The sequence below is a fragment of the Syngnathoides biaculeatus genome, chromosome 12 (assembly GCF_019802595.1).
Source record: "Syngnathoides biaculeatus isolate LvHL_M chromosome 12, ASM1980259v1, whole genome shotgun sequence".
Classification (NCBI taxonomy): domain Eukaryota; kingdom Metazoa; phylum Chordata; class Actinopteri; order Syngnathiformes; family Syngnathidae; genus Syngnathoides; species Syngnathoides biaculeatus.
In genome coordinates, this window is record NC_084651.1 from 26,622,422 (window position 1) to 26,647,244 (window position 24,823).

General features: G+C 40.1%; 1 protein-coding gene, 1 long non-coding RNA gene and 1 other non-coding gene across 21 annotated transcripts in view; 1 reads left to right on the forward strand and 2 right to left on the reverse strand.

Moving 5' to 3' along the window:
* The window catches only part of hspa12a (heat shock protein 12A), a 90,473-nt gene extending 80,707 nt beyond the window's left edge, over window positions 1–9,766 (forward strand). For all 4 annotated transcript variants that reach the window (XM_061837840.1, XM_061837841.1, XM_061837843.1 and 1 more), the window contains 2 exons: window positions 3,213–3,316; window positions 4,202–9,766. In XM_061837840.1, coding sequence (XP_061693824.1) covers window positions 3,213–3,316; window positions 4,202–4,833 — 736 coding nt within the window. In that variant the 3' untranslated portion in view covers window positions 4,834–9,766. The remainder of the gene's footprint in view (window positions 1–3,212; window positions 3,317–4,201) is intronic.
* The window catches only part of LOC133510129 (uncharacterized), a 116,824-nt gene extending 99,961 nt beyond the window's left edge, over window positions 1–16,863 (reverse strand). For 11 of the 16 annotated variants that reach the window (XR_009797516.1, XR_009797514.1, XR_009797518.1 and 8 more), the window contains exons 1-9: window positions 16,731–16,855; window positions 14,427–14,706; window positions 14,266–14,337; window positions 14,079–14,132; window positions 13,848–13,915; window positions 13,508–13,588; window positions 13,267–13,399; window positions 13,041–13,174; window positions 12,872–12,931 (exon numbers count right to left, since the gene is read on the reverse strand). This is a non-coding gene — a long non-coding RNA (uncharacterized LOC133510129). Of the gene's footprint in view, window positions 1–4,214; window positions 4,354–4,418; window positions 4,620–9,868; window positions 12,103–12,871; window positions 12,932–13,040; window positions 13,175–13,255; window positions 13,400–13,507; window positions 13,589–13,847; window positions 13,916–14,078; window positions 14,133–14,265; window positions 14,338–14,426; window positions 14,707–14,776; window positions 14,965–16,730 lie in introns of those variants that run through there. The other 5 variants (XR_009797510.1, XR_009797512.1, XR_009797509.1 and 2 more) reach the window with 5 other exon arrangements.
* On the reverse strand, window positions 6,474–6,546 carry trnai-gau (transfer RNA isoleucine (anticodon GAU)). The gene has a single exon. It is a non-coding gene; the product is annotated as a tRNA-Ile (tRNA).
* Window positions 16,864–24,823: the final 7,960 nt, after the last annotated feature.

Consider the following 24,823-nt stretch of genomic DNA (forward strand, 5'->3'; position numbering starts at 1 on the left):
ACTATTATCTTCTGACTGGGCTCCACAAAAGGCATTAAAGCATTAAACAGATACAGCTCATTCAGAATGCTGCAGCTCGGGTTGTGACCTGAACAAAGCGGTCAGAGCATATAACTGTCATGTGCCAGGCTGGACCAAGGCCAAGAAGGGCGGGGCCCGGCCACCGCTCTGAGTGGTTTCATCTATGACACCTGTCGTAGGTCACAGCTGTTTCACATGAGCCGCTGTGATGAGACCATGTATTTAAGTTGGTTTTGTCATTGCTATTTTCCAGTTCGTTGAGTATGCTTTACCGCATCCTGGGTTACTCCGCCACTGCGCCATTATAGTCCAATCATGCTTTTGTTATGCTCTTTAGTTGGCTCATAGTTATCGGATCTTGTTTCTTGTTTTTTGGATCCTGCCTTCTTGGACATTGTTGTCGTGCACAACTTTAGTTTATAATAAAGCCCACTGAACATCATGCCTTTGCTTGGGAGTCCTGCATTTGGGCCCGCCCCTGTACCGGAGGTCCATGATAGAATGAACTGGCCAGAACGGGACCCAGCAGGGAAGACTCGGCGTCGCCAGGCATGTTGAAAGGGACGCCGCCTCCCTGAATATCAAGCATCTCCTATCTGGGTGGGCTCCATTATGTCATCCTCTCCTACCTTGCCACCTGCACCGCTCGTGTGCCATGACTACGTCCCAACCATTACCTGCTCACCACCGCATATTGTTTTGGATTCAGATTTTTGGGATTATGAGGAAGACTTAAATTTATCCCCTCCTTGACCTGTCACCTTTTCGTGGTGGAGGGGTTTGTGTGTCTCGATGGTCCTAGGAGCTAAGATGTCTGGGGCTTCATGCCTCTGGTAGGGTCACCCACGGCAAACAGGTCCGAGGTGAGGAACCAGACAAAGTATGACTCCAAAAACCCTATGATGTAGACAAAAATCGAATCTTGGTTTCCCTTGCCCGGATGCGGGTCACCGGGGGCCCCCTCTGGAGCCAGGCCTGGAGGTGTGGCTCGAAGGCGAGTCCCTGGTGGTCGGGCCTGCACCGATGGAGCTCGGCCGGGCACAGTGCCAAAAGGGTAATATGAGTCCCCCTTACCCATTGGCTCACCACCTGTGAGAGGGGCCGCAGGGGTCGGGTGCAATATGTGCTGGGTGGTGGCCAAAAGCGGGGACCTTGGTGATCCGATCCCTGGCTCTCGGGACATGGAATGTCACCTCATTGGCAGGGAAGGAGCCCAAGTTGGTGTGTGTTGTCAAGAAGTTCCGACTAGTTGGACTCGCCTCTACGCTCTACTTGGGCTCTAGCACCACTCCTCTTGAGTGGGGTTGGACTCTGTTCCACTCTGGAGTTGCCCACGGAGAGAGACGCCAAGCAGGTGTGGGTATACTTATTACCCCCCGGGCTCAGGGCCTATACGTTGGGGTTTACCCCAGTGGTTTAGAGGGGAGCCTCCCTCATCCTGCAGGTAGGGGGACAGGTCCTGACTGTTGTTTGTGCTGATGCACCAAACAGCAGTGCAGAGTACCCACCCTATTTGGAGTCCTTAGAGCGCTCTGGTGACTCCATCATTCTGCTGGGGGACTTCGATGCCCACATGGGCAATGACAATGAGACCTGGAAGAAGATTGGGAAGAATGCCCCCCCGATCAGAACTCGAGTGGTTTTCTATTATTGAACTTCTGTGCTCATCACGGATTGACAATAACAAACACAATGTTCAGGCATAAAGGTGTTCACATGGACGGCCACCAGACTGACTGGTTGTGGGGTTGGTGCCCTCCTCTGGTCCCCCTTTCACCATCCCATGATCATATTTTTTGTTCTGTTTTTCGTTTTTTGTCGCATTTGGATCCACGCCTTGAGGAGGGGTTTTGTCATGTGCAAGGCTGGACCACGACCAAGAAGGGCGTGGCCTGGCCAACGCTCTGAGCGGTTTAATCTATGACACCTTTCGTCGGTCACAGCTGTTTCCCATGAGGCACTGTGTTTAAACCATGTATTTAAGTTGGAGTTTTGTCGTGGCATTTGCCAGTTCGTTGAGTATGCTTTACCGTATCCTGGGTTACTGCACCATTATAGTCCAGTCACATTTTTGTTATGCTCTTTAGTTTTCTAATAGTTATTGGATCATGTTTCTTGTTTTTTGGATCCTGCCTCCTTGGACTGTGTTGTCATGCACAACTTTAGTTTATAATAAAGCCCACTGAACATCATGCCTTTGGTTGGAAGTCCTGTGTTTGGGTCTGCCCCGTACCGGAGGTCCATAACTCTGATTATAAAGTCTTTACATTGGCTTTCAGTCAGTTTTAGAATACATTTTCAAGTTCTGCTACTGGTCAATAGATCAGTAAAAGGTTTAGGTCCTGAATACATGAAAGAAAGGCTAATGGAATACAAACCTAGTAGGGCTCTGAGATCAACTGACTCAGGTCTAATAATGGAGTGAAGAGTCCAAAGCAAATGTGGTGAAGCAGCATTTGGCTATTATGCTGCAAAAAAATTAAACAAGTTGCCAAGTGAGATGGCATCTGCCTCAAGTGTATGTTTTCAAATTCAAATTAAAAACTCGTTCTTTTTCTCATGCATTTTAGAGTATTTCCACTTTTCAGTTATATTTCTTGCCATAAAAACTGTTAATTGTGCTTTTTTTATGTTTTTATTTATGCATTTGAATGTTTTTAATCATGTAAAGCGCATTGAGTTACCTTGTGTATGAAATGCACTATACAAATAAATTTGCTTTGCTTTGCTAACATCAATGAAGAGCATAAATCATAAAATTGCTAAAATGCTAAATTAAGACCTTTTTGCAGTGTCAAAGCGAGCATTGTTGTCTTTGTAAAAGCAGTGACTGATACAACTCTTGGATTGGCTCTTATTAGAGTGTGCTTGATTGAGATATAACATTGTAGCTGATTACTGTACAGTATTTTGAATTAGGGTTAGAGAATGCACTGTATATCATTTCCATTGCTTGAAAATCTTATCCAGTACTGTAGTCACTTTATAGATACTGGTAATACAAGTTAACTCAATGTTCTAACATTAATTGGAGAGAAATGCAAATGGTCATTATGTAGACCATTCTCTTCTGACGGCATCATTGTATGTAATGTTTTCTGGTACTTTTCAGACTGTAATGTTATGTACTGTTTATCATTTAATACTGTGGATAACTATTGTTCAGTGATGATGAACTCCTTTCTCTCTAGTGTGGACTTTGTTAAATGGTCATCACAAGGGATGCTGAGGATGAGTCCCGATGCAATGAATTCTCTTTTCAAGCCCACCATTGACCATATAATTCAGCACCTCAGTAAGATATACGTCAATCACACACATCGCACCGTATCTTGTTCGAAACAAATGTAATTCTGCTGCATGTTTGTGCGTTGATTGTTTCTTCAAATGTGCTTCTTCCCCCTTTACTATTTTTATGCTTTGTTAACAGATAACTTATAAGACAAGTCATAGTTTTAGTCATAATTGCAGTAGTCGTAGCAATAAGGACAAAATATGTGTGTAGCAAATCACATCATCTTATATTCAGGCCATCCAGATGTAATTGTTTTGTCAATACATTGATGCAGTAACATGCATTCATCCATTTTCTTTGCCGCTTATCCTCACAAGGGTTGCAGGGCGTGCTGGAGCCTATCCCAGCTGTCAACGGGCGGGAGGCATGGTACACCCTGAACTGGTTTCCAGCCAATTGCAGGGCACATTGTGACAGACAACAGTCACAATCACAATCTCACCTAGGGGCAATTTAGAGTGTCCAATTAATGTTTTTTGGGACGTGGGAGGAAACCGGAGTGCCCGGAGGAAACCCACGCAGACACGAGGAGAACATGCAAACTCCACACAGGCGGGTCCGGTATCAACCACAGGACCTCGGAACTGTGAGGCCAATGGTTTCCAGCTGACTCACCATGCTGCCCTGCAGTAACATGCTTTTTTTTATCAGTTTTTTTTTTAGATTTGTAATCAATTTTTTTCTTATCCATCACATCACAATGACGCAAAAAAAAGAACAACAACTTTTCAGCTCGGACATAACATAAAAGGGACATGGCAGTTCGGCAAGATACGCTATATGTAATGTTACTACCCAAAGGACCTCACGGAACATAAACATTGTATGTGGATGGATTGAAAAAACTGTAGTAATAAAATTATTTGATTTTGTGATCCACTTCAGATGAGCTCTTTGAGAAACCTGAGGTGAGCGACATCAAGTTCCTTTTCCTCGTGGGAGGTTTCGCCGAATCAGCTCTGCTACAGCAAGCTGTGCAGAACATGCTTCAGGGCCGTAGTCGCATTATCATCCCCCACGATGTAGGCCTCACTATCCTGAAGGGGGCAGTGCTGTTTGGTTTGGATCCCAGCATCATCAAAGTCCGCCGCTCCCCCCTTACCTATGGTGTCGGTGTCCTTAATCGCTTTGTCGAAGGCAAGCATCCACCAGAGAAGCTCCTAGTGAAGGACGGAACGTGCTGGTGCACTGACGTCTTTGACACATTCATCGCCGCTGACCAGTCAGTAGCGCTCGGTGAGATGGTCAAACGTAGCTACACACCAGCCAAGCCCTCGCAGCAGGTCATCGTCATCCACGTTTACTGTACCGAGAAGGAGAGCGTGGGCTTCATCAGTGAGTCTGGCGTCAAGAAGTGCGGGTCGCTTCGGTTGGATGTTAGTGGCACAGAAAGCACGGCCCCACGCCGCGAGATCCAGACGCTCATGCAGTTTGGTGACACCGAGATTCGGGCAATGGCAGTCGATGTGTCCACCGGGCGCACAGTCAAAGCTAGTATTGACTTCCTTAGCCATTGAGTAAGGAGACTAAGAGCTAATGTTAAGTTTGAAGGCACATTGGAAACGGCACACATCTCATGCCCATACAACTAGTAGAGTATGAAAAATATTCTTAATTTAGGCTTTGAGACAGTTTGGGTATTAGACGTAACAGTCTAATTCAAGCCTATCACTGAGACCATTTACCCAATACTCGCATTGTAACCGCCAATTTAAATGTACTGTTTATGATTGATCTCTTTTGAGCTAAATGATATCATGACCCAGCAAGCGCAAAGTCTCAAAGACAAAAAAAAAAAAAAAAAAGAAAAAAAAAACAAACATGGTCTGGTTTAATTTGAAAATAATGCTGATGCTTTGAATGGACCTTCAGTATTTGTGCTCTTGCAAAACAGCTTTAGGTGAAAAGCAGAAAATAGAAACATACAGTGAGCTTTGTTGCAACGTTTTCATAACGTTAGTTCTCTTTGATATATACATTTTAGTTCAGTTTACACTGGATATGTATTTTGATTTTGGAATGCTTTTCTGACGCAAGCCTCCAATTCATGTGGGGTTACAACTGGCACTTCAGAGCTCCGGTGGAACGGAGTTTGGGGAAATGCCCGGGAATCAAAATGCACCATCTGTATGAAAGGCAGTGCTATTTACTACGACACTATGATAGTGTGAGTGTGTGTGTGTGTGCAGCATGAGTGCCACTGAGAAAAATTAAAAAAATAAAACACAAGATGAACAGTAAATCTAAACACCATGAATACTGTACATGGAACATTGTTTGTTAAAAGCCTCAACAGTACCATAAATGGACATGGGAAGCAGTGGTGTGAGAAGATGTGTTGGGGGCAGAGGGAGATGTTATTCCCCACCTTAACCGGTTTGAGCGCCCAGCCTGAGTTGGATACTCAGGGCTACCAACCCACAAAGCAGTTACTATTACATTCTGATCATACGCTGTTTGGTACAATGTCATATGGTCACTGGGCGGGATTGATTCAGTCCAATCAAAACACAAGCTTACATCCAGTCATTGAATAGGTGAAGCAGCATTACAGCTTTTCTTTAATAATGCAACCATAAGCTCCCTTGGTCTGAGTTCTAAATTACTGTGGAAATTCCAGGCTTCCTTGAATATGGCCAATGAGTCCAAGAATGTGAAATATGTTGCAACTGAGCACCGCCATCAGATTCAGTTTATTGTTGCCTTTTTGTGTTAATGTTTCAGATTATGACATAAAATGTTACTTAATTGCCCACTTGGAAAAGCTCAATATTAATGTACAGTCATCCCCTGTTTGTTTATTTCTGTATATACAGTATTTAAGTATTGTACAGATTTTTAGCATTGTGTCAATAGCTTTAGCTTGAGTAGTTTTATCCACATGTGGGAGCATGAGCCCGCATGTTTCTTCACTTTTCATATCAAACACATCATCCACAATAGCAGGAGAGCCACTGTGACCAGGGCCACCAGGTCATTAATTGTGGTTCCATTTTGTTTAGCATGTCACACCAGTGCCTGCTAGCATGTTGTCAGCATCCTAGTAAGTTTCTTTTGGCTTGTCCCACAGCATGTCATCTCAGACGAACGCACATATATGTTTGGCACAATTTTTACGCCGGATGCTCTTTCTGACGCAACCCTACTCAGGGAGAGGAGGCCCCAGTGGGATATGAACCCACAACCCCTGGTTTATCAAACCAGTGCTCTAACCACTGAGCTACGGGGCCTCCAGCATCCTACCTCTTCAAAATTGATTAGAGCCGTATTTAATATGTACTTACTCTAAAAGGATATTCAAACAGGCGAAGGGAAGTGGACCAATTGCTATGGACTGTAAATTCTAATTTAACGGTGACTGACTAATGACAATGATAATGAAATTTAAGTTCCCTCCCCCTTTTTATTCATGATTCCAATTGGAAAAGTTTTGTCGGAACCTATTCCTTTGTTTCAAATTCAGTCAGCAATAACTCGCCGGTAAGAAAAAAATTCCATTTAACATGTCTTACAATGTATCATGTCAGGCTTCAGCCTGACACATGACACTTTTACCACTGTTTTAAGATAAGATAATCATTTAGCAAAACAAAATTTAGGACTTTAATATAGACTGAAAAGGATTTCACAATGATCCCTGAGAAGGGTTGTGTCAGGAAGGGCATCCGGCGTAAAAATTGTACCAAACATATGTGCGTTCATCTGAGATGACACGCTGTGGCGACCCCGAAAGGGACAAGCCGAAAGAAACTTACTTACTTACATTGAAGCCTTTTAAACTAACAACAAAGAAAAATACCGAGACAATACAGTCTATCCCAATGAAACCTCTTCACATTAATTGTACATTAAGAAAGTTTCTTTCGGCTTGTGCTGGTAGGGTTCGCCACATGGTAACATCTCAGATGAACTCTTATATTTGTTTGGCACAGTTTTTATGCCAGATGCCCTTCCTGAAGCAACATTACAAAACATAAAAATAATGTACTGGTTCTGGAAGTCATGTCAAGTCCAGAGACGTAACCTGTAGCCTATCCAGAAAATGTAAGCATCACAGCCCGGATAAATTCACTTGATTGTCTCTTCATAACCTGCGTGGAAAGTTGCAATCACAGCTTGTGAGAGCCCCTCACTGAATGCTCACAATGCCCAGGGCCACCTCCTCCTTGTTCCACCCCTTTGCAGGCCACTATTAGCTACACTTTTTAACCCCCAAAGTAGTTGCAGCTAAGTGTTGCATTATTTATTTAACACGATTCATCAACAATCAACTCCATAAAATTGACAAAATTCAGAAAGATGAAACTAATCGATTATTACCAATCCCCAATAGCTTAAGAATTGGTCAGTTAATTATTAAGTGGTTTTACGTCCATTGTCCCAGACCTTGATGCTGCAGTTGTTCGGATATCAGCATTTGACTTTTCTCAGTGTTTTGGCAAATCTTTTTCTGACACCATAAGTCATGAAGGAATGTTGTCTTTGTGGGTTTTTATTACAAATAGAAAGAAAAGTCTCTGCAAAGAGAGGAAAAGGTACAACTCCTACAAGTTGACACCCCTTACAGAACCTTAGACAAAAAGCCCCTTCATTATATCAAAGTGTAAGAGGCAGAGAAGGAAACCAAACATTCCTCTATGTCCAGCTGCACTAGCATTCACAACATAACTAGGAACAAGTATTACACACTGTTAGACTGGGATAGAGCAGGTAGTCACAACAAATAAAGCCTGTGAAGGTTTTTTAAGACTAATAGAAGCAATATTTTGTTGTATATATAGCAAGATAACATTTCCAACACATTAGAATGTTAGAGGGTGAATTTAAAGGAAAACTGCCGAAGATGAATTAGGTCCTGGAAGCTGTCAGTGACTTACAGTGGGGTTTGTTTGTGCGTTAATGTTACTTGACAAAAAATGCTGTCACATTTTTGATTGCCTGCAGTTTTAACCTGGTAATTTGTGCCTTGAAATTTGTCGCCATCAGCACATAAGCTTTACTTGTGTTTTTATTTTTCTATGTATAGGGATTCATTTATAGTAGAAGGGTAAGATGTCAGTCTGTCATGATGTCTTACTTGATGAAAGGGATTGAACTATTTCTATTGGAATTAATTGTTGCTTCACATTAACACAAAAGGACTACAAGTTGATTTTAGTTTAAATTTAGTAGGATTTTGTTTTATAAACGCTGTAATGGTCACTGAAACGGAAAGTTCCATGTCATTGGCTAGTATTAATTTTCCAATGTGATTTGAATGCAAAAAAGTAGAATAAAATGTTTCAAGGGGTGTAGAGCTTAGGGAAGGTTGAATGTTACTATCGTAGTTATCCAAACAGGATTATCTCAATAATTTTCTTTTCCTAGTCAGGTGAGTTCTGTTGGACACATTATCGTAGGCATTGGCACACAAATCGTTGGGAAAAATATTGTACCTGCAGTAAATCACTCTTGACAGCAACCTTGTACTGTGCCAGTATTTGTCATGTTGTGCTTCTGCGTTATTCTCAACGCTGTAAAGTTTTCTTATTTGAAATGGAAATGCAAACTCTAGCTTGTGCTTTCCAGGGTCATGCACTGCATGTGTGGCTGCTACCACCTCACCTCTCTGCAATGCACGTTTCGCATGTGTCATCATGAGAATGACCTATCAAAACACAAGTCGACTGCAGTTACACAATCACACATTACTGCTGGTGGCCTTGGAAGTATCAGACCTGAAAAAATGTGACATGCTGTGAGGTGGCCACCACATGCTGTACAATGATAAACTATTACATCTGTTTATAACACGTATGCACACTCAATCAAATATGCAATGGAATAATGTTTTAATTTGATGTATTATTTCTATCGGCTTAATACAGTATTTTCACTGTACTTGGACCTTTCACACAAGAGTCCTTTGTTTTGTTTTAATCAAACTTTATTTGCTATTCTGTTTAGTAAACCTTACTCTTGCTTACTTTTGTCTTACATTCAGAATAATAGAAGAGAGAAATGTTAGAATGTATACTCTGTAATTCTAAACAAAGCTGGGGAGATGTGGAAATTGTTAACAAAATGACTGACTAAAGAAAGTGAGCTACGAGTGTTAAAGTACCATATGAAGCTAAAATGCTTTCTGTTGTCTACAAGGCAGAATCTAAGGTTTCGATGTCAATCCCATCGTTGGTTGCTAAATTGGAAGTGGATGAGTCTTAAGTAGAAAACCAATGTAATTCAAGTACGATCCCTTTCACCCTTTCGATTGTAAATCAAGCACTTACTTAGTTGAACTTTCAATCATCTGTCTTGAATGTAGTATTTGTTGGCAATTTTTCAATGTTTTTTTTAAATTTCCAGATGCTCCATGTCTTTGTCTGCTAATTTTGCATTTAAAAATGTATTCTAAGCATTAACAACTATACACTCTCAGCTTCTCAAATAAAAATGTCTATTTCAAACTTTTTTACTGCTTGCTGTCTTTTTTAGTGGTTATGTTGGTAGGATACACCATTTATTGACTGTATTTGGTTTTTGTTTTTTCTCCTCAAAAGGCTGTAAAACAATTATCCAGATTCCAAAATCAGGTTATCGTGTCATATGCTAGGGATAGACATTTTAAATGCTATAGGCACCCAAATTTCCGCAAATGCGAACAGGGGTCCACACTGGACCACACACTTCCTAACTTGACATATGACAAAAATGACATTTTAAATATGGTCAAAATGTGTGCATCTCTTTTATTTTCAAGTTATCCAGTTTGTATTATATATATCCTTCTTTAAACAAAGATTAAAAAATACAATTCAAAGGTGACCCTCCCCCAAAAAAAGCTAAACAGCAACCTTAACATTAAGTGCAAGAATTCATTTTGCACATATTTTCACAAAATGATGGAAATGTTCCATCATTGTAAATCAATATTGTGTGGGCTTTGTATGTATTGTTTGCCCTCCTAAAAATATTCTATAGAACATTTCTAAAGAAAGGTTCCATAGAAATGCTATAGAAATTCAACAGAACTTTAGGACCCAAGTTCTATAGAACTCTGTTCTGAAGAAAGTTCAATAGAACTGTTCTCAAGAACTGAAACAACATTGCTTTTACATTGTATTGGTAATTTGCATTAACGTGACAGTCCCACATATAATCAGCGTTGCCTTAGAACACAGAAAAAACTTTGCCATGCTACATGGAAATTGAGCCATTAAAACATTATAGATTGAAACCTTTACTATGCAGTGTGAAACCAGACTGTTTTTCAATAAAACTACAGACAATTACAAACAATTAGGTTATACGGCCCACAGTAAAACATGTATGTTTGACGTTGAGAACAAATGACTTTTTTCTGTCATTTAGAACAAAGAACCTTTTCCTTAAATTATGTTACTAACAAAATAAAATATAATATTCCACTACGTGAACTTGAACCATGTACTGCCACCGCATCTGTTAGGCGCATATTTCAGCCATGACGCGACTAATTTCTCAGGGTCCCCTCGTGGTTTCTCAAAACACATTCTGAGTTCAAAATTACTTAAATTAATTATTGTACTTAAATTAATTATTTATATTTATTATTAAGAGACTTGGTTATTACATCCGGCAAACACTATAACTATCAGTTAGGAATCTATCAAATGGAAGAATCCATATTTTGTTTATAGAAAGAGAATTTGAAGTACTGTAATTTCTCATACATTAATGCGCAAATTTTTCCCAAAAATATTTTCAAAAAGTAAATTAGAGCACATTATGGTATGGATGAAAAATAAAAAATACAATCACATTGTATAGTCATATACAGTGTACATACTGTACACATTTCAATATGATATTTGATGCCTTATGTTACACATTTATATACAATGAAGAAAATAAGTATTTGAACACCATACTATATTGCAAGTTCTCCCACTTAGAAATCATGGAGGGCTCTGCAGAAATCAAAGGAGCATGACTGCATCCATGTATTGTGAGATTTTGGGGAACAACCTCTTTCCGTCAGTCAGAGCATGGCTGGGTCTTTCAACATGACAATGACCCGAAGCACACAGCCAGGAAAACCAAGGAGTGGTTCCGTAAGGTTCTGGCGTGGCCTAGCCAGTCTCCAGACCTAATTCAAATAGAAAATCTTTGGAGGGAGCTGAAACTCTATGTTTCTCAGCGACAGCCCAGAATCCTGTCTGATCTAGAGAAGATCTGTGTTGAGGAGTGGGCCAAAATCCCACCTGCGATGTGTGCAAACCTGGTGAACAACTACAGGAAACATTTGACCTCTGTAATTGCAAACAAAGGCTACTGTACCAAATATTCACATTGGTTTTCTCAGGTGTTCAAATACTTATTTGCAGCTGTATCACACAAATAAACCGTTAAGAAATCATACATTGTGATTTCTGGATTTTTCTTTTTAGATTATCTCTCTCACAGTGGACATGCACCTACCATAAAAATTCCCGAACCCTCCATGATTTCTAGGTGGGAGAACTTGCAATATAGCAGGGTGTTCAAATACTTATTTTCTTCACTGTATAGTACAGTACTGTGCGCTACCAACCTGAACTATGACCTCCTCACGGGAGCTTGTCATTTTATGTTCATTGGCTTAACATATTTGTTGCTACTGCACCATCAGAAATGACTCCCCGTGAGTTTGCTTCAACGTAAACTAAGACAAAAAATGTCAACTACAATGGCTAGTTGTGCAGCTGCTTTTAAAAGAAATGTGTCGATCACTCCTGCCGATGTCGCGGCCAACCCCGAACCAGCGCGGCAGTCCAAAACAAAGAGACCTGAATGGGTTGAGGTGGCTATCAAAACAATGTGAGCTAAAACCATGTATTGCGGGCATAATGGACACATTTTAATACTATTAAAATATTATGCCATCGTTGAGCATTTATTTTAGTTGGTTGAGGGTTCTAACAATTACAGGGACCAGGACAAGCGTGTCCTGTGGCCTGTCCTGAGATATATTATTTGTGTGATCTAGCGCATTCCCCATGGCGAAGGACACACAGGCGCTCCCTCCCAATAGATGCTTTTCACGTGACGTCATGAGTCACATGATTTTGTTTCAATTAATGATTGTTGTATAGACATTTTTTTTAAATCAATCCAAGTACAAATAATCAAAGTAAAAACCTAGCAAAATAGAAATACAGATAATTCCCAATATTTTGAGCATATGGGTAGTAGCAAATTAGTGGTTCACATTGTACATTGGTAGAAGAGTTTTCCGGATTTTTTAGGTCAACTTTAGGCGTGCAGATTCTACTTCAGGACGGATTATACACGAGAAATTATGGTATGTTGTTTACCTTCTAAAATCTGATATGTTCCGGTAACCCGAAATCCGAACTTTACTCTCTTGCGTTGAAAATTCATCCTTGACATGACCTCATTATTCAGAAGTCTGCAAATACTTTCAATTATATTAATAAATTCAATATTGTTTGAAAGTTAAAACAAGTACGAAATCTTCACCTGATTCTCAACTGCATATTACTGGTAAAAAAAAAAAAAATGACATTCTGTACAAAATATATAATATTCAATTACCTCTTCAGGATCCATTTGATATTTGAGGCTTACCCATCCAACTTTCAACATTTGGAATTTCTGCAAAACAAAAAGAGCAAGGCAAAATTGGCAGTTTGTTGGTAAAATTAGAGTCATCAAATTTTTCCAATTTTAATCATTCCAGTTCTGCCGAAGGGTCTTCTGTCACCTTCTGTTCAAGGACAATGAAGTCGGCCAGAGATTTTTTCTGTACAATGTCGATGTCCTCTTCTTGTGCTGCCTTATGGTCTTGATGCCTGACGGTGTCCCTTAAGCAGCATCAGCACTTTTTTTTTTGGAACCCTGAACAACAACACACAATGCAAAAGAAAAAATGCGAAAAAAATTGTCTTAAGACGAGTTATTCGTAGACATTTGGCTTACTTGCTTCTTACATGGACCAGCTCTCTTTGGAGGAATGGCAGAGGCTTATGGTTGGTGGTAGATGGGTTGAGGTTGATGGTAGATGTTTTGATTTTGAATGTCTCAGGGTTCTTCATGGTGACGGTGAACCACCTGTTCCACTGCCTAAAACATTATGAATAAAACAGAATATCAGAGTAGGAATGTTTTTTTATTGTGCTTTTTGGGACGGATTTCTTCTTATAAAGTGCTTTAAACAGAACATGTATTTACTTTAATGGTCTTGCAGGGCAATTAGAGGACTGGCAACACTTTCCGAATCCTCCACTTCAGGTGTTCTGGAGGTTTTTGGAGCTGTAAAGAAAATAAACCATGACCTGCAATATCACATCACTGAAAATTCAATATAGTCATGACATCAATTCATTGAATTCCTGGACTCTTTGAAAAATTATCATTTTCAGTGAAAATTAAAACAAAACATCCCAAATGATACATTTATATAAAAAATATTACATCACTGAATGACACTGTCGATATGCATGCACTGAGAGATTTAAATAAAACATGCCAATTACGATTTCTCTTTGCACAACTGGGAAAAATAACTTACAGGTCACTTTTAACTATCTTATTCTGCCCCAAGGAATTTTGGGCGGGTACCATAACCACTTGTGTTAGCTGAAAAAAGAACAGACAATTTGGATTAATTATAAATGCAACCGGCACAGCCTGCTCCCTTAATTAGACGGAATATATATCCTCAATGGTGGAGGCCAGTGTGTCAGGATATTTAAAATAGATTTGGTTGAGTAGCAAGATTCCATCTAATAAAATTGCGTACCACTCTCAAGATGAAAATATTTTTTCGTCGGAAGATTTTCTAAGGTAGCTTTGCCTGCAAAATAAGTGAATATATTAATGTAAGTACCAAATTTTTAATTACACATGTTCTACCTTCAATGTACTTCACAAAACATGGGGAATTCCCACATAAATATTACATAACCAAGACCAAGTTAATCACAAACTTAGAATCTGGAGCAGAGGTTGACACTTATGTGATGTGCTTTCCTCATCTTCTGACAATTCCTCCAGACTCCCTTCAATGCAAAAAACAACATTTAAATTAATATACAAACACTAAAGGACAACTTTGATGTGAGAGAGGGAGGATAAAAACTTGTTGTACAATCTTCAAAGGTTCTCTTCTTGATCTTCCGCTTCTGGACATCCTCAGCTTTAGGTACATTTTCACCCTCCACAGTAGTTATATCGTAGTCGTCACATTCATCATAGCTCACCGGAAGGAAAAAAATATTCAAGTTTGTAAAATTGGTTTTAGCTAGAGAAAAGGACATTTGTGAATGAAACGTAACATTTTATCTGTAGAATGTCGATGTTCTATTCTTGTGCTGCCCTGTGGTCTTGATGCTTGATTGTGTCCTTTATCTCACTAAGCAGCATCAGCCCTTTAAAAAAAATTATATATATATATCAATACCTGATTTGAACTTTATTTTAAGGAGTTTTAACTCCCACCATTTGTCACCCTTTACTGGATTCTGTTTCTTCTTCAAAGCAGTTCGCTCGTTTAACTTTGGCCAGTACAAGATTTCTTCTGACGCGTCAATCCAACACAATGGCACAACTCCCTCTTCTTCCACATTTCTTTCAATACACACTGCTTTGGCCCCCATCTTTATGTAACACTGACACACACAGACAGACTAGAAAAAAAAACATCCTTACCGACGGCGAAAAGTTTTGAATAAAAAGTTAAACAACTCTAGCGATTTAAATAATCCAAAATGTAAATTGTAGACGGAAACGTGGACTACATTATCAGCTTCTGTGTGTTTTGGTGACATAATCAAGCCTTGTACATAATAGTGACGCACATCTTACTGCAGATAGTTTCTCATATAAGCACGGCCAGATCCATTGCGCAGTGCAATGAACGGTCAGTTTGTCAAGTACCTACAGTTATGCTGGTGCCACGAGGTAGTGGGCTACGCTAGCTAGGTGCACATTCAACGTTTGTGACCAATCCAAAGAGACAAACCATGAAAGCCGCCCAAAGGCGAAAACATGCCGGACTCACCGCTCTCGAGCGCATTCCCCATGGCGAAGGACACACAGGCGCTCCCTCCCAATAGATGCTTTTCACATGACGTCATGAGTCACACGATTTTGTTCACGACACAATACCAAGACTACAATACAACTCGCGTTTTTTAGTGATCATTTTGTGAATGTTGATTTGCTCAAAAGCGTGTTACGGCCTTTTCATCATAGTTTTTCCACTGTGTGGCTGATGGTTTTAAGAACGGACAGAAAAAGGGGTCTGAGACTTCAGGCATGGTTTACCTTTTGCTGAGCATTCAGCTAATTTACTGTGGTAACCTCCACACTTGTTACATATCCTTACACGGGTCTGTAGGCTGTCAAGATGCCAAATAACACCCACAGTAAAACTTTGCTTTCCAGGTTTGCGATGGATAATGTCCCATTAATGATAATGGAAAATTCATCCTCGTGGTTGGAAGACCGAACGCCTCCATCATGGTCAATCCATCTTCGTTTGTTTGGTTTTTTTTCCCCTCCGTGAGTGGGATGTTATACTACCGTCACTCTGACACCATGTTATGATCTTGCTACAACGGAGAAAATGAGTATTTTAACGCTCTGCTATATTGTAAGCTCTCCCACTTAGAAATCATGGAGGGCTCTGGAATTTTCATCGTAGGTGCAAGTCCACTGTGGAGAGACAATCTAAAAAGAAAAATCCAGAAATCAAAATGTATGATTTCTCAACAATTTATTTGTGTGATACAGCTGAAAATAAGTATTTGAACACCTGAGAAAACCAATGTTAATATTGGGTACAGTAGCCTTTGTTTGCAATTACAGAGGCCAAACAGGGACGGGTTGCCGTGGTCGGGGTAGCCAAACACCTTCCCTTCCTTCCAGACAAAACTGAGAGTCATAAGCTGCCTCGTCAAGAATCTGGTCTTTCTTGCAGTGCGGACATTTGATCTTGATGAGCTCCACCCCGCAACAATCGCAAGATGTGTAGCCGTCAATGTCAATACAATGTAGATCTGGCTTGCAAACGAAATCAATAAAACTAGTAAAATTATGTAAAGGTATGCGATAAGGATGGACACTGATTGCTTGTCTTTTCTGCATGTCGTTGTTTGTGATAACTGTCCAACTGTTGTGCAATATCTGATAAAATTGTCGAGTTTAGGTCTGATGATGACGAATCTGCCATGATATGTAGACAGTCTTGCCGTCCGAGATGGCATTGTAAACAAAAAACACGTGTTGGGTGTGACATCACTGCAAAACATCTATCGAGAGAAATGGCGGCTGGCTAGCTAGCTGGCTAGCCTCCCTGCAGCAGATGTAACACCACTCACGACAGACGCCTCAGGTGGTCAGGGATATTCGCTCATTCAAATTCAGAAAGTAGTATAAAAATTTGACTTACTTGATAAATTGTCTCATTGACATATCGCATTTAATAGAGACGTTGAAATAATTGGACAAAACAGACTGGCCAAGTGATGGGAAAGCCGAAAACAACCTCCATGTTTGCTTGTCCAAGCACTTGGAAATCCCGCCCCGGAACTGATATACGACTCGGTGTCGTAAACCCACAGATCAACCTACTTTGGCAGCAAGGTATATTACGATTCGTGCAAGCGATCTGCTACTGAGTGCAAGTACTGCTGTTGCTTGTAACCGTATAAAATGCCGCTTAAAAAACAAGCTCCCTAGCATAAACGTATCTTCACTGGTACAGGCACCGCAAGTCCACACAACAATGAAAATGAAATGAAAATGATGGGAAGAAAAAAGGGTCTAACTGGACAATTCCTTCAACAGAATCCACGTCTTATAAATAACACACTGTGCTGCCCACTGTGTTGCTCTATGTTCAGTATAGAATTCTATAGATTTCTATAGAAATTCTGTATAATTTTTTTTCCAGGGTGACTGGTGACACCACAGTAGCACACCTGGTTAGAAGCGTTGCCCTCACAATTCTGAGGTTCAGGGTTGGGATCCCGGCCACGCCTGTGTGGAGTTTGCATGTTCTCACCGTGCCTGCGGAGGTTTTTTCCGGACACCTCCAGTTTCCTCCCACATTCCAAAAACATGCATTAACTGGAGACTGTAAATTGCCCCTTGGTGTGATTTCCATATGCTCAATTGGTTGGCAACCAGTTCAGGGTGTACCCCACCTCCTGCCCGATGACAGCTGGAATAGGCTCCAGCACTCCTGCGACCCATGTGAGGATAAGTGGCTGTAGGAATAATTGTGATCATAATTATCCTACATCTGCTTCCAATAAAGAAAAGCTTTGCTCTGCTCTAGATAACGTGGCAGCCTCCTAGCAGGAGATAGCAAGAACAAAAATATCTAATCATCAGAACTTTTAGAACTGCTGCCTGTTAAAGAAATGATGACCACACATGTATTCAGCAATCTTCAATACGTGCACACGCACATGAACAAACATGTACACCTTGTTTCAAACTGTTTTGCTTGTCGTCTCCTTTTTGTAACATCCATGTAAATAAGGGGCGTCTTAAAACCAAATAAATAGAGGTGCTGAGGAGAGGATAATCTGAGAGTGCAGTGGTGAATTGTACGAGACAGTTCCTCTCCTCTCTCCTCGCGAGACTTGAACTGGTGTCTTTGCTTTCTTTTTTGTCCTTTTTAATGAATGTCTGATTGGTGAACCTGACAGCGGCCCAGAAAATGGATGGATGTTTGACTGGTATGTTTCATCAACCGGGGAGAGGAGGGGGATTTACCAAATCATTGAGAACACACGTCAGGCCCAGGCCCATGGGGCAAATTTGGACTGTGTTATACGTAATTAGATTTTGCCCACAAGATCATATCAAATAAGTATTAGAGCTGGCCCGCTGGCTGCCACCCCAATATAGCACAAGAAATACTACAAATCCCAGAATGCTTTGCAAATGTGTTGCGGCTGCTGTCAGCCCACAAATTGCCCACACTTCCTCTGTTTACTTCATTAGCATCTTCAACCTGTTCCCAAACTCTTGAAGTAAACTCCTAATGAAAAATGGCCAAACAAAAGACAGAAAACTGGACCTTTCAAGACAAGTGGGAGGCAAATTATATGTTCATCATTTTTAAAGACAAACCTGATTGTCTTGTGTTTGAAGCCAGTGTGCTTGTTAAAAACTAGAATATACAGTGGCACTATGAAATGAAACAACAGGACAGATAGAGTAGTGTTGAAAATAATAGCAGTCCAATGTGACTAAGATGATTAATCCACGTTTTTAACTAATTATTAGTTGAGTGATTCAAAAGATTTACCAATCCTTTGAATGTACAAAATGGTTTTGAGTTTGTAAAGTCAACAGCACACTGCTACTTTCAACACATTGCCCAATTGCACAACCTTAAGAGTGTGTATATCATGAATGCTGGGTCTTGTTGGTTTTCTGATGTATGTAGCAATAAAAAAAAAGTATCCCGAAGATGTAGATTAATCTGGTTAGTCACAATGGACTGCTATTATTTTGAACACTACTGTATAAGGATCTGAACAAGAAGCAAAAGCTCTAGAAGATGGAGATGAAAACTAGTCGGGTTTCACAGCAAACTATGTTCACCAAAGCAAAATCCCACAGTGAGGCTGCTGTAAAGGCTAGTTTTATTGTGGTCACAGAGATCACCAAATAAGCCAGACACTTTACGGAGGGAGTCTTTGTTAAAAAAAAAAAAAAGCGCCTGCACGAAGTTTGAGAGTTTTGACACCCCTGATTTAGGGGTTTTTAAGTGGATTAGTTTTAAGGGGACTAATACACAAAAACTTTGCCCGAACTACATACAACTGTTTGTGGGTGCTTCAAACAACCGAAAATAGACCTGGCAACACTACTGCATTGCAATGTTCAAAACTATATATTTGCCATACTAAGAACGTTAATCATTCTCATTCAAGTGTTTTTGTTGAATGCGTCTCTTAAGTAACTGTCAGGTCACTTTTACACATCTTTTGCGTTTTTTGGGTTTGCATTAAACCCTGACTTTATGTCTTATATAATAACCTCCTGGTCAGTTCCATTGAATGCTAATGCATTCCAATATTTGGCACCGTACCAAAAAACATAAGATTCTAGTGTGCTTTTTGTGCAAATTATTCAACAAAGCCCGATTTCACAGGGTAAAAGAGCTTCTGCCTGTCCTGTACTCATCAGTCCCACAAAACAATCATGCCTGACAATATCTCAATGCAAAAACTAGTTACATAACCTTGCCTTTAAGTTTGTTCTGAGGATATTCCTGATGGAGAGGACCAGGTGAAAGCACAACTAAGCGATGTCTGCCATCTTCTGGTGATTTGATGGCACTGTGACAACTTAAAACTGATCAGATATAATTAACTTTACGCCATATCTGCGTTTTTTTATGTGTACGCTGGTTTTCTCTGACATTCCCAAAACATCCGTGGTTGGCTACTGAAGATTAAATAAATTGCCCATAAGTGTGCATGTGGATCTGAGTGATTGTTTGTCTATACTGTTTGTGACCTGCGATTGTGTGGTGATCAGTTCAGAGTGCTCCCTGCTGCTCGCTCGGCCCAAGTCAGCTGAGATTGGCACCAGCACACCTGTAACCGTAGTGAGAATAAATTGTGTGGTAAATGGATGGATGGGTGAGAATGGCTAAAAGTAAAAAAAGAAAAATCTTCAAACATTCTTAGTTTAAGTAAATGTTTGATTAAGTAAAGGAAAATGAAGATATTTCCTTTTTCTTCAGTTTCTGGAAAGAAATGCCAAATTTGATAGTGGCGGTAAGCAGTACAGTAAATGGGTAGCTGGAGAAACACACTTTGAGTTAATAACTAAGAAATCACATCTACATAAGTATTCAAAGCCTTCCCCATGAAGCTAAATTGAACTCAGGTGCATCCTAGTCCATCTTGAGATGCTTCAACTGATTTATTGGAGTCCACTAATTAAAAAGGCACACGTGCTTTTATAAGGTTAGAGAGTTGACATACATGTCAACATATATGCACAAACAAAGCATAAAGAAAAAGAAACTGTCCTGATGACCACAATGGCCTCTATAATAACTAAAAGACATTTTCAACCAACAAGTAGGACTATATAACTGTATGTATGTATATAATCAATGTGGAAAAAAGGGGAAAAAAAGCAGTTTTAAAAAGAATCCTCTCTCTTGTCATGAACATGCATGTATGCACCCACAAAAAATGTGTTCTCTGCATTTTACCCATCACATTGAACACAAATTGTTGGTGGAACACACTGGAGCGGGGTTCAGCTGAAGCGCCTGGGGAGCAGTTCGGGGTCTTAGTGTCTTGCTCAACCCTCTCACCCACTGTTAACTGGGATGGGCTCAAGGACAGGAAAAACAAATGGTTCATAGTCTTGTGTCCATGGTTCATATTGGAGTTGAAACCAAATTCTTATGGAAGGTCAGGTTCACCAATGAACAATGACTACCAGTAAAATCAAGATCTTGTAATGTACAATTATTATTAGTCCACTATATACAAAGCAGCACCAATTCACTATTGATGAGATCTTGAAAGACATGAACAAAGAAAATCATGCAATTAATTGAATTGAAGTTGGACTTAAAAATGAAAAGGTATGTATTTGTAAACCCTCACTACCACCATGTGAGATTTCTGTAGAATTATCTCTAATTTGGTCGAGGGGAATCAGCAGATATTCTAATGTCTATTCATCCCACATTCAAGCACGTGATCAAATGAATTCTATGTTATTTTTTTATGTCAGAATGTACAATATTTTTCACACAATTTCAAGTATGGTAAAATAATAACATGCTATCTTGCCAGGCTACTCTTTTTATTTTCCATCAATGAGTAATGTTGCATCAAGGGTTTTTAACTCATGTCCATGTCAGTGTCATATCAAGTCTAATAATGTTGCCCCTGAGGAGTTCTGCCATAATGGATCTCTGTGTGGAACCTGGCATTAACTGTTTTATAGTATTTCTGTCCGTTTTTTGCAGTCCTTTATGAAGTACCAAAAAATGAGACCAGAGTTAAAGTGCAAGTATCTTCATGTAAAATAACATTGGTAGAAGTTAGTCACCTTTTATATCACATAACTAAAAGTCTTAAGGAATCTCACATTTGCTGTACTTAAAGGGGAAATCCAGGGGTTTGCATTAACAATGTATCCAAGAGGTCATGTAATATGTACTCTATCTTGACAATGTGATGTTAAATCCTTTTTCATTTAATCGTGTTTTGAGAAGATTTTTATCAACAATTCCGAATTTTCAGGGGTCAGCCACATGACCTACGTAGGCGTATGTGACATGTTATGTGCCGTTCCAAATGCTCCATTACATCCCACGTCCCACGTAATTGAACGTTTTGAATGGCACATTACACGTCACATAAGCCTATGCAGGTTATGTGGCTCGCGAAAATGGCAGCGCCCCTGAAAATTCATAATTGTCAATAAAAATCTTCTCAAAACACTATTAAATGGGAGAGGATTTCACATCACATTGTCAAGATAAATTACATATTACATGACCTATTGGATACATTGTTTATGCAAACAACTGGATTTCCCCTTTAAGTGTCGAAAGAACAAATCCTATTCCAATAACGTTGGGACATTGTGTTAAACAAATAAAAACAGAATAGAATAATTTGCAAAGCATGTGCAACCAATATTTAATTGCATAATTAAAGACAAGATATATTATGTCCAAACGATTATCATTGCAGCTCTAGAGCGTTGGCCTCACGGTTCTGAGGTCCGGGATTGAAATACTAGCCCTGCCTGTGTGGAGTTTGCATGTTCTCCCCGTGCCTGCATGGGTTTTCTCTGGGCACTCTGGTTTCCTTCAACTTTCCAAAAACACACAATTAATTGGGCACTCTAAGACTGCCCCTCAGTGTGATTATGAGTGTCACTGTTGTCTGTCTCAACGTGGCCTATAATTGGCCAGCAACCAGTTCAGGGTGTACCCTGCCTCCTGGCTGATGACAGCTCGGATTGGCTCCAGCACACCCGCGACCCTTGTGCTGATAAGCAGCTCAGAAAATGGATGGATGAATATTATAATTGCTCATACTGATAAACTTTGTTTTTTAAGAAAATAATGACTAAGTTTGAATTTTATGGCTAGGACAAAGTCATGTTTACTGCTGTGTTACGTCACCTTTTGTTTTAACATTCAATAAACGTTTTGGAACTGAGCACACTAATTGTTGAAAGTTTACATGTGGAATTCTTTCCCAATTTTGCTTGATGTACAGCTTTAGCTGTTCAACATTTCGGGGTCTCTGTTGCTGTACTGTATAGTTCATCATACATATTTTCAATGAGAGACAGTTCTGAACTGTAGAGAGGCCAGTCGAGTACCCGTACTCTTTTACTACAAAGCCATGCTGTTTTAACACACGCAGAATGTGGCTTGACATTGTCTTGCTGAAATAAGCAGGGGCTTCCATGAAAAGACGTTTCTTGGATGGCAGCATATTTTTCTCCAAAACCAGAATGTACCTTTCAGCCTTAATGGTGCCTTCACAGATGTGTAAGTTACCAATCCTATTGGCACTAACACAGCCCCATACCATCACAGATGCTGGGTTTTGAACGCTGTGTCCGTAACAGTCCAGATGGTTCTATACCTCTTTGACCCAGGGTACATGACAAACACAATTTCCCAAAACAATTTCAAATGTGGTCTTATCAGACCGCACAACACATTTCCACTTTGCATCATTCCATCTTAGATGACCTCAGGCCCAGAGAAGCCAGCAGCATTTCTGGGTGTTTTGCGTCGCATAGTACAGTTTTCAGTTGCAATTACGGATGTAACACCAAACTGTATTTACTGACATTGGTATTCTGAAGTATTCCCAAGACCAAGTTGTCATGTCCTATACACATTGACCACAGTTTTTCGATGCAGTGCTGCATGAGGGATCAAAGGTCAAAGGCATTCAATGTTGGTTTTCAGACTTGCCGCTTATATGCAGTCATTTGAGGAACATTTTGTGTAAACTGTTGGACTTTTTTCTCACATACATGTTCACAAAGAGGTGATGCTCGTCCCATCTTTGCTTGTGAATGACTGAGCAATTCGGCGAAACTCCTTTTATCCTCAAACACAGAACCCAATATAAATACAAGTTGAACATAATTTGCAAATTATTAATTTTATTTTTGTGTCTGACACAACATCCCAACTTCATTGGAATTGGAGTTGTTGACATGGCTTCTAGAATTTCCTTTTGAAAATCAATCCATTTTACACATATAATTACAAATATTTGCAGTTGTTTTCCATTAAAATATTTTTGTTTATCTTACAAACCTTCATTTTCAAAATGTCTTAACTGTTAAGTATCCAAAATGAAGATGCTTGAGTTGCAGCATGTTGTTTGTACACGATAATATACAGGGGTGGCATGGTGGAGCAGCTGGAAAGCCTCAGAGTTCTGAGGACCCGGGTTCAATCCCAGCCCTCCCTGTGTGGAGTTTTCATGTTCTCCCCCTGTACCTGTGTGGGTTTTCTCTGGGCACTCCAGTTTCCTCCGACATCCCAAAAATATCCAACATTAATTGGACACTCTAAATTGCCCCTAGGTGTGATTGTGAGTGTGGCTGTTTATCTTGATGTGTCCTGCGATTGGCTGGCAACCAGTTCACCGTGTACCCTGCCTCCTCCCCATTGACAGCTGGGATAGGCTCCAGCACTCCCCGTGACGCTTGTGAAGACAAGCAGCTAAGAAAATGGATGGATGGATGGATGGATGGATGATATACAGAATTTTTTGGGGATTGAAGATGGATTTTTGACCCATTCAAAAATTATTTGGCAACCTTTTTCCTGCAGGTAAGACAACCCTGGTCCTACTAGAGGTGCATATGCCCTCTTCGAAATACATATGCCGGTGCCATTCTAATGACAGTTTATGTTAAGACCTGGGACTCAAGTATGTTGCACAGTGTGTTTTTTTTTTTTTTTATTATAAATTGCCAACTATGGCCTTGTCATGTCAGTTGCAAGTTTTATATTTTCATTTTTTCAGGCCCTTCTGAACAATAGTTTGCTCTTTTCCAAATGTGGAAGGTTTTTTCTTTTAAACCATTCTTTCATGTTACAATTCAATCCTGACATATTTTATATAAAAAATATTAATCGCAGGGCTTCTTTAAAAAAAAAAATAATTCTCGCCAAGTTAACTTCCTGTGGGGATTCAGCAGTTGAATAAGAACGTAAACAGGAATGTACTGAGTGACCATATCACATTTATGCATTGAGTGTATTATTTTTACAGAAGTGGTGCAAAAGAGCCACTCAACCCGTCACAGGGCAAGGTTCGTTTTAGCTTGGATGTGCATGAGTGCATGTGTTTGTGGAAGCAGACTGTGGACAGGGTGAAGAGGTTGCAGAGGCATGGCCGATTTTCCTCCAATAGCCATCAAGAGAGAGCAGTTGCTAAGGTAATCGGGCGGTTCCCGTACTCTCCAAATGGTCCTTCATTCAACTGGCCTCCCACA